General features: G+C 49.2%; 1 protein-coding gene and 1 non-coding gene across 2 annotated transcripts in view; both read left to right on the top strand.

Moving 5' to 3' along the window:
• The window catches only part of akt1 (AKT serine/threonine kinase 1), a 31,670-nt gene extending 24,615 nt beyond the window's left edge, over positions 1-7,055 (top strand). The window contains 5 exon segments of the mRNA XM_084681860.1: positions 4,261-4,419; positions 4,422-4,492; positions 5,086-5,173; positions 5,366-5,468; positions 6,462-7,055. Coding sequence (XP_084537986.1) covers positions 4,261-4,419; positions 4,422-4,492; positions 5,086-5,173; positions 5,366-5,468; positions 6,462-6,541 — 501 coding nt within the window. The 3' untranslated portion in view covers positions 6,542-7,055.
• Positions 7,056-8,956: 1,901 nt separating this feature from the next.
• LOC146300236 (U5 spliceosomal RNA) lies at positions 8,957-9,070 on the top strand. Its single transcript, XR_014744261.1, has one exon. It is a non-coding gene; the product is annotated as a U5 spliceosomal RNA (small nuclear RNA).
• Positions 9,071-10,406: the final 1,336 nt, after the last annotated feature.

Raw genomic sequence — 10,406 nt, 5'->3', positions numbered from 1 at the left:
CTGGGTATTATGAGTTCACTTATCTATAATAATAATGATAAAGATCAGGGGCCAGGGAATTTGAACCTGTAACCTCCTAATCTCCAGTCAAGTACTCTAACCCCTGAGCTATACCCATCCTCAAGTAGCTCAGACTAATTCAAGAAGACAGGAAGTAAGGACCAGAAGCAGGAAGTGTGCAGGTTGACTGAGGGGACCTGCAGCACTTAGGGTCTTGTGACGACACACAATGAGTCATGGTGGGGCTGTTGACTGGTGGCTGGTGTCTCTGCTGGTGGCTGGGGGCTGGTGTCTCTGCTGGGGGCTGGTGACTGGGGGCTGGTGACTCTGCTGGGGGCTGGGGGCTGGTGTCTCTGCTGGGGGCTGGGGACTGGTGACTGGTGGGGGCTGGTGACTGGTGGGGGCTGGTGACTCTGCTGGGGGCTGGTGACTGGGGGCTGGTGTCTGCTGGTGGCTGGTGTCTCTGCTGGGGGCTGGGGGCTGGTGGCTGGTGTCTCTGCTGGTGACTGGGGGCTGGGGACTGGTGGCTGGTGACTGGGGGCTGGGGGCTGGTGGCTCTGCTGGGGGCTGGGGGCTGGTGACTGGGGACTGGTGACTGGGAGGGACAGCTATGTGGATGACTGGGCTCCTGCAGCTGCTGCTGGATGCCTGTGTAAGGTCCAGACCTGGGACCTGGGGTGAGTGTGCGTGCAGGGCAGGCCTGGGGAGGGTCTGGTCTTAGTGGTGTGGTCTCTCTTGATAGCGTGCAGGTATGACATGTGTTTGAGTGGGCCGTAACCCAATAAGGCATTGTGTATGTGTGTGTGAGCGTGTGTATGTGTGTGTGTGTGTGTGTGTGATTGCTTGCCCTCCAGCCTCCTGTTGGAGGAATGCTTCTCTGGGAGAAGGGGTAAAGTGTTGACACAGTTGCCATCTCGTTGTTTTTAGCCTCTGCAAGGAATCTGCCGGGGGGTCTGGCAGGCCCGAACAACAGGCCACACTGCCTACAGCTGCTGGGGGGACCAGGGGGGCTGTGGTGCTGGGGGGGCCGGGGGACCATGGGGGCTGGGGGACCATGGGGGCTGGGGGACCAGGGGGGCTGGGGGGCTGGGGGGACCAGGGGGGCTGGGGGTCTGTGGCCCCCCTGCTGCCCAGAAGGCCTGCTGTCACCAGGGCCTGGGTCTTCTGGTCCCTGGGTCCATAACTGGGACTGTGCCTCCATCATCCATGATAGCCCCCCCCCACTGGGTCTCCAGGAAGGAGTTCCCCTCCCCTCTGCACAGTAACCATGGCCACCACAGTCGGCCTGAGACTGGCCAGTGTGGGAGTTATGTGGGGCTAATACAGGGAGAACTGTACGCTGCTGCTGGAGCAGTGAGGAGGATCAGTAGGACATGGCAAGCAAGGAATCTATTCATATCAGAGGCTACAGCAGAAAGCTGTCTGGTCCAGTAAGATCTGAAGGCATCACCTCTCTCTCTCTCTCTCTCTCTCTCTCTCTCTCTCTCTCTCTCTCTCTCTCTCTCTCTCTCCCTCTCTCTCCCTCTGTCTCTCCCTTCCCTTCCCCCCCTCTCTTTCTCCCTCTCTGTGTGTGATTACTCCAGCTTCTGCAGCGGCGGAGGCATCAGGGGGCGTTACCGTGGCGACGGGGTCGTTGCCGAGCGTCTCCATGGAGAGCGAGGGCCAGGCAGTGTTACAGGTTGTTCCGCAGTAAACAATGACCTTGTTGTGTGTGCTGCACAGGAATGCTGTACCGTCTGGGAATATTCCACAGGGTGAGAGAGGGAGAGGGAGAGGGAGAGGGAGAGGGAGAGGGAGAGGGAGAGGGAGAGGGAGAGGGAGAGGGAGAGGGAGAGGGAGAGGGAGAGGGAGAGGGAGAGGGAGAGGGAGAGGGGGGGAGAGAGGGAGAGGGAGAGGGGGAGGGGGAGGGAGAGGGGGAGGGAGAGGGAGAGGGAGAGGGAGAGGGAGAGGGAGAGGGAGAGGGAGAGGGAGAGGGAGAGGGAGAGGGGGGAGAGAGGGAGAGGGAGAGGGGGAGGGGGAGGGAGAGGGGGAGGGAGAGGGAGAGAAGGGGAAAGGAGGGGAACAGAGAGAGGGGGAGGAAAGGGAGACACCTTCTACCACCAGGGTTAGGGTTAGGGTTAGGGTTGACATGAGCAGGGCAGAAAAATTAATAATTGTTTGCACAATTTACACTTTCAAATGAGTCAATTGAATAATTGTTTTAATAGCACAGAACAGGAGCAGGGTTTACTGGGTCTGGTGTAGTGAACTCATGATAGTAAAGAGTGGTTGAGTGTTTGAAATGAGATGAACTCTGTTTCTCAGTGAAGTGTGGCTTGTTTGTTTAATGATGTTTGCTTGAGGAGAGGAAAGATAAATATGGCTCTGAGATAGGAAACAGGATCATGATGTGTGGAGAGACCAGACACAGCATTGTACCTCAGCCCCCTGCACCTCTCCTGCCCCCTTTCCTCCTGCCCTCCCTCCCCTCCCCTCACCTCTGTCCTTTATAGCAATGCAGCCACTTGGTCAGGGCATGCAGGCTGGGAGGGGTTGAGGGAGGAAGGTAAGGAGGGAGGTGTTAAGGGAGGGAGGTAAGGAGGGAGGAAGAGGGAGGGAGGAAGGTAAGGAGAGGTCAGGAGGGTGGGAAGGAGGGAGGGAGGCCAGCAGTCCTGGTTCCATGAGTGAGGGATGAGCTCGGCTCCTGTGGACCTGGCAGCTCCACAGCTGTGTGCGCTACATGTATGGGGCAGCTGCAGGCCCAGCTGTCGCTTGGTGTGAATCACACGACAGCAGCGCTGGAAATAGAGACGACCCAGTAATCCTAGCACCGCCAGCGCTTCACGTTACCCTGCCTCCTCCTCTACGCTCCAGACTCACCGTAGCACCAGGCATGGTGCTAGCACACACACACACACACTCTGACACACACACTCTGATACACACTCTGATACTCACACACACACAGTCAGAGACACACACACTCTGATACACACTCTGATACTCACACACACACAGTCAGAGACACACACACTCTGATACACACTCTGATACTCACACACACACAGTCAGAGACACACAGTCAGAGACACACACTCTGTTACACACACACTCTGATACACACACACACTCCGACTCACACACACCAGTTTTGTTCCTTTTACGGGCACATCTTGTGTCTCGACATCAGTTGGGTCTGGGCACGACCTGGTCCATATTTAATTCTCTCAGTGTGCCCACAGTGAGCTGTACCTGTCCTGCTATTCCTGGCCTGTCACTGTCACCTCAGATCACCCTGCCTGTTTTTAAGAACATGCTGTACTGCTTGCCTAGACTTTGCCTATAACGTCCTCCTGGCAAGGCAACTACATTTCCCAGGAGGCAATGTACCAACTCTCTTTAGAGCAACCTGTTGAATATCAGGAGACATGCAGTCAGCAGAAAGCTGATGGCAGCCTCGTTGATTCTAAACCCCCAGCAGGGGGTTGGTGCTGGTGTGAACGTCCGACTGTCATGCTGGGGGTGTGTGTGTGAGGGTGTGTGTGTGTGAGGGTGTGTGTGTGTGAGGGTGTGTGTGTGTGAGGGTGTGTGTGAGGGTGTGTGTGTGTGAGGGTGCGTGTGTGTGTGAGGGTGTGTGTGTGTGTGTGAGGGTGTGTGTGTGCGAGGGTGTGTGTGTGAGGGTGTGTGTGTGTGTGAGGGTGTGTGTGTGGGGGGGGTGTCACTACTGGATCTGTGCTCTACATTTCTGACCACCCCAGCCTTCCCTTCGTCCAGTGCGTGCGTACTGCAGACCTCTGGTGATTAAATATGCAGGGCTCTGAGGGAAACACTATCCCTGCCCCTAATGTGAGACGTGAGTCAGTGTAGACTGGAGCTGCCAGGAAAGCCCAGACCAGGGGGGTGGGGGGCGGTGGAGGAGGCCTCGCACCATGTCCCAACTGGATGCCACAAGCAGTCTGATTACCTTGTTTTCTAAACTAAACAAGTGGTGTGGCGTTTGGGCCGAACTGTTTGTCGGACGCCCTGTTTCTATTTATTTGCTGGTGTTGAAATCTCCGTAGCACACGGCCTCACAGGAGGGTGACGTGACTGAAGCGATCCTGACTGCTTCAGGGAGGACAGAGGGCGTCCCATGTGACGCCACAGTCAGGGGCTCACCACACGGCCCCCTGCTGAGTCCTGCTCCTCGCTGCCTTCCCTCCCTGATGTCCTCTCAGGACTCGCGTCCCTAGCTTCCGTCCTGAGGGGAAGGAGAGACAAGTGAACCTGTCCTGTCCTCAGGTGCTGGAGGACAGCGACTACGGCCGGGCGGTGGACTGGTGGGGCCTGGGTGTGGTCATGTATGAGATGATGTGCGGCCGGCTGCCCTTCTACAACCAGGACCATGAGCGCCTGTTTGAGCTGATCCTTATGGAGGAGATCCGCTTCCAGAGCACCCTGCGGGCCCAGGGGTGGGGGTGGCCCAGGGCCGCTGTCTGCTGTCTGGCCTGCTGAGGAAGGACCCCAAACAGAGGTACACATCATCTCAACACCTCAACACCTCAACACAGCACCTCAACACCTCAACACATCATCTCAACACCTCAACACAACACAGCACCTCAACACCTCAACACAGCACCTCAACACAACACCTCAACACAGCACAGCACCTCAACACCTCAACACAGCACCTCAACACAGCACCTCAACACAGCACAGCACCTCAACACAGCACAGCACCTCAACACAGCACAGCACCTCAACACCTCAACACAGCACCTCAACACAACACAGCACCTCAACACCTCAACACAGCACCTCAACACAACACAGCACCTCAACACCTCAACACAGCACCTCAACACAACACAGCACCTCAACACCTCAACACAGCACCTCAACACAACACCTCAACACAACACAGTAGTACACAGCACCTCAACACAGAGGTACACACCTTCTCCTCCACAACTCAGCACCCCAACATAGCACCTCGATTTGGGTCTTTCTTAATTTCCTGAGGGCAGTTTGGTTGCAGCTTACAACAACTGTAAATTCATTTAATAATCTTCCTTCTTAAACATCCACCTAAAATTCTAAGGTTTGGGTCTGGTTTTCTTGCAGGTTAGGTGGCGGGCCGGACGATGCTAAGGAGATCATGCAGCACAGCTTCTTTGCTGGGATTGAATGGCAGGATGTCTATGAGAAGAAGGTAATGTCCTGTTCATGTCCCCTGTCTCCACTCAGCTGCATTCAGCTCTGAGTAGAAACACTGTGTCAGCTGGAAGCTGTTCAGAGCACTGCCTAGAGACCTGCTCTGTTTTAATGTGGCCAAAACTGTTGGCAGGGTGTGATTGACAGCCCAGATGTGCCAATAAGTTCCTGTCCTTCCCTGCTTCCACAGCTGGTCCCGCCTTTCAAGCCACAGGTTACCTCGGAAACAGACACTCGGTATTTCGACGAGGAGTTCACAGCACAGACGATCACCATCACACCACCTGGACAAGGTACACACACACACACACTGGGGTCGTACTGAACCAAACACACACACCAACTACTACACACCGCATACTCACAAACGCTCCACCCTTCTGCTTTACTGGGCCTGCACACCGTGGTGTGTGGTTGTGATAATCATAGTGTAGCTGTTGACTATGTGACCATTATGATCAAGGCAGAACACTGGATCCTCTTTCATTGACCTGTGTCTAAAATATATCTCTCCCCTGAGAGATTTCCTAAAAAAAAAAAAAGAAATTTACAGAATCATTTCAAGAACAGCCTGTGACATTTTCACTCTGTTTTTAACAGGAGAATAGACAGTGTGGGCTTGCAGGTTGACACGTCACTCTGCTGGGGTGCTCATGACAGAAAGCCCCATGACTCACACATCGACTGTAATACCAGGCCCCCCCAGGACGGATAGCATGATGCTGGGGTGGCTCTGTTTGGTTGCTCTCTATACAGTTTGGTTGCTCTCTAAACTGTTTGGTTGCTCTCTATACAGTTTGGTTGCTCTCTATACAGTTTGGTTGCTCTCTAAACTGTTTGGTTGCTCTCTAAACTGTTTGGTTGCTCTCTATACAGTTTGGTTGCTCTCTAAACTGTTTGGTTGCTCTCTATACTTTCAAATAGAGGAAAGAGGTTCTTCACACATATCTACCAGTTCAAGGTCTGAATATATATTTTCTCGACTAGGAAACATGAAAAGAATTTGAGTATGAGTTTGTATTCTTCTGCCTGTATTATAATCATCCTGTTCAATAAAAGCATGGTGATTCAGCTCCTATGAGGGTTGTCTGCCCCCTGCTGGTAGGAGGATGTAACGACGGCGACCGAACACCAGTATCCCCCAACTTGACACCCAATACCTCCGATTATATCAAGTTATAGATGAAGGGTTATTCATGTTTATTATATGATGTTTATTGTTGATTTATTATAAATTATACAAAAATGTATATGGCAGTGAACTCTGTGCTTGTTTCATTCCCCAGATGACAGCATGGAGTCGTTCGACAGCGAACAGAGACCTAATTTCCCACACTTCTCCTACCCAACCAGTGGACCAGCCTAACCAGCCCCGCTCTCCTCACAGGTCTCTACCCAACAGACAGATCATTGGTTGTTTGAAGTGGCCTGTGTGTCCCTGGGTGATCATGTTAAACTGTAGTAGCAGCCAGTTGACGGTGATATTCAGACCTCCTTCTATCCTAAATGGTGAAACTGCCGTTGCGTTGACATGGTAACCAACGTTGACTGTTTACACTTCCTCAAATATTGTGTAGCTTTTTTCTGCAGCGTCATACTTTACTGTACAATGTGCATTATACAAGACAATACTCATTTCAGAGGATCATCACCTTTAGGAAGAGACAGGACCAGCTTGACCAATGACTACGTTTCCATGGTAATCAGAGTTTAAAATCTGAATTCCACATAACTCAGTATTTAAACTTTCTGAAAAAACACTTTTTTTTCTGATGGAGAACACAACAGATCCATTAGGACAAAAGTTCCATTCTGTGAAACAGATTTTCTTGCTTCCTCGCTCAAAAATTCATTGAACAAAATAAAGAATGCTGTAGATAGCTGCGGGTCTAATCTGCAGTGCTGTCCTTGAACACAAAAGGTGTTTGTAACATGCTGAAAGGGACAAGTACAGAGATCCCGCCGGAATCAGTCAAATCATTTCCTTTTCCAAAACATTCTTGATGTCAGAAATGCCAAACATGAAGAATATTGACTCTGAGGAGATGTAAGGTGACGGTGAAAGCTGACTTGCAAAGTATTTCAATTGTAACTGTTTATCTGTGGTCAGTGAAAGATGAATTTCCTGTTGTGTGTATGAGGGCAGGCTGTAACAGCTTTCTGAAAGGGATGGTTCCCTCAGAACCAGCCATCAGGTACTCAAGCTTTCTACCGAATCAGGGAATCATCCCTCTCTCCCCTCCCCCCTCTCCCTCTCCCCCCTCTCTCTCCCCTCCCCCCTCCCTCTCCCCTCCCCCCCTCCCTCTCTCCCCCTCTCTAGTAATGTTTTACTATTTTGTACCTGCCTCCTTAATTCCAAGACAGAGGACACCAGCTTTAGTAAAAAAAAAATATATATATATATGTATATATATATATAAAATGTGTACACTATAAAATGTGTTTCTTTTTATTCTTTCACATTGATTAAATTAAGTCTTAACTACAGTCTGCATCTGACTCGTCTTTCATTACTAGTTTAAGGTGACTTAAATATATTTAATCAATTCACAGAATAATAAATCAGCATCCAGAGCCATCCCCCTGGAGACCCAGTGCTGACTATCATATCTCCCACCCAGTAACCATGCTGCTATGCCTGAAACCCTCAACCAAACTAAACAGACACAGGGGAGGCTCTACCACTCATACGGGAGGGGGGCAAGCTGGGGGGCAAGCTGGGGGGCAAGCTGGGGGGCAAGCTGGGGGGCAAGCTGGGGGGCAAGCTGGGGGGCAAGCTGGGGTCAGTTGTACTGTTACAGAGGCCAGTTGTTGTTGTCCTGTAGATTTCTTCACAGCATTGCTGAAATGAATAACAGGTAAAAGTCCATGTTTAGAATTTGTCCACAATTTATTTCAGCGTCTGACTGCCTGCCCAGGTCCACGTGTGCTCCTGCAGCTGGGCAGTGCGGGAGGAGAGGGTCTCCCGGGTCCCAGGCAGATGGCGAGCTCTCTGGAGCAGATGTTGACAGCCAGGGCTCCGAGTCTGGCTCCGGCCAGCTGCACAGCACTGCGTCTAGCGGCAGGACCGCGGTTTGGCCCAGCGTGCGGTTCACCTGACAACCGCTCCTTACCTAGCTCCAGCTGCACTACCACCACGCACTGCTCAGAGGCAGCAGTTAGGCTCTGCTTTCCCTTGAGTACAGGGGTGTGGGGAAATGTGTCACTTTTTGGCTTAATCGTACAATTTTCCGTTCCAGTTTTCAGCAATAATCAATCCTTGAATATCCTGTGTCTTCTCTTTGTGAGGCAGGTTGTATACGAAAATGCAGAGCCCAAGGAAGGAATATGAAAAATGACAATGGTTACACGTATTCGCCTTGAGTCCCAAATGTTGTACCAAAATGGTGACAGCCTGGTATGGGAATCTCACGCCAAACTTTTGACCTGTTTTTATGTAGGCTAATGTTACATTTTAATATTTTGTATTTATTTAAATGCAGTTCTGAAATACAAGTAATGAGAAAAGTTACAAACAAATGAGCTAAATAGTGGCTAATACATTGCGAAAATCATCCGTTTCGCTCAACGTAATTGTTACTTCCCATCATGCTTTTCGCGTGTACGCAGACCAAAGACGAAGCCGTCTAATACTTGACATACTAACATGTGTTGCACATTTGTCGCTTTAAACAAGTTTATAAGTACTAGCGTGGGTATCTTGAAAAACACAATATCAAACCATTGACTGCAATGTCATGGCCGTGAATAGCTAAGTAGACGCTTTCAAAAATATAGTAATACACTCTGGTTTCTCTTCAATACGCACAAGCCTTTCGCCTTTTACTAAAGACTTCCGTGGAGAGGAACATCACGAGTATCTATCAATTTTTTGATGCCCTGCTCACGCGGGGCCTTCTAAACTGTGAAATTCAAGAAACACTGACAATATGCTTATGTCGTGTTAGAACTATGGATTAAATTAGAAACCTTTGAAACAACTGGAACCAACTTGAAAGACTAGTAAGCTACCGTATAAGTTTATGTTAAAGGGGTCACGGAGGGAAACAAGTTGAATCGTGTAGTTTGTGTAGCAATGGAAGTAAATAGGTGGAAAAGTAGTAAACAGCACATAACATAATTAAGCTTTTTTGCTCATCACCTAAAAAGTTAACTGGAGTTATATTTTAAGGTATTTTGAGTTGGGCTTAGGGCGCCATCTAGCGGACGGTTCATGCAAGACCTTTAAATCATGATTCATGTCTCAACCCAACATTCTTCTGCTAATGTGTCAGCAGTGTTGGTGTAATTCATTCAATTAAATAAGTAACGCGTTAAGTTACTCGTTACCTAACAAAAGTATACCTTGTAAGTAACGCGTGAAGTTACTCGTTACCTAACAAAAGTAGTCTGAAGTAGTCTGACCACAGTAGTCAGACTACTTCAGACTACTTTTGTTAGGTAACGAGTAACTTAACGCGTTACTTATTTAATTGAATGAATCCATTTCTAGTTCCTTGTTCAAACAAGTAATGCGTTACTTAATTTAGTCTTTTGGTCGAGAGCACTCAGCATGTAGCTAAACGTAGGAAAGTTGAGGCTACTTTTCGTTAGGTACCTACGAAAACGTCTTAATCTGCTAGACAGGTGGGTTCCCTTTGGTCCTTTTGGTGTGCAGTCTCACCAACCCAATTCACCCGGTGTCATGGAGCCGACCAGCTAAATAGTTATTTAAGACTTGCATGTACAGGCCTACATAATGTCACATTAAATAATGTATTGAACTCAAGCTTGTGTGATGTGTTGCTGTATCGTTCAGTGGTTTCGGTTTAGGATAATATTACAGTAAGTAAAATAGTCTGGTTCAGTACATAAGTGAACACCATTTTGCTACCATATACCTAGCTATATAGCTTGGCTTAGTTTTGCTCCTAGATTCAAACCTAGCCCTTGTAGAGCTAGCTAACTACTAGACTTCTGCCTGACATTTTACAACATTATTTATTGATTAAAGAGTTTCTTGATTGAAGAATATGCAAATATTGATTTTCATTATAGCGGATTATTACCTTGATCTGTCTTGCTGTATAATGAGGATTGATCATGTTATATATATATATATATGCGAGTGACACTGAATATTCAATACAATATGTGCTATTGCTGAGGTCAACCCATTAAATGTGCCTTCTGGGCATAACAGTGACCGAGGTGAATTGTGTTAGAAATAAAATACTTTTCTTCATGTAATG

The sequence above is a fragment of the Hypomesus nipponensis genome, chromosome 3, assembly GCF_054491055.1.
Source record: "Hypomesus nipponensis isolate SF chromosome 3, ASM5449105v1, whole genome shotgun sequence".
Lineage (NCBI taxonomy): Eukaryota > Metazoa > Chordata > Actinopteri > Osmeriformes > Osmeridae > Hypomesus > Hypomesus nipponensis.
Note: the sequence above shows the minus strand (reverse complement) of the source record. Positions and strands in the feature narration are given on the sequence as shown.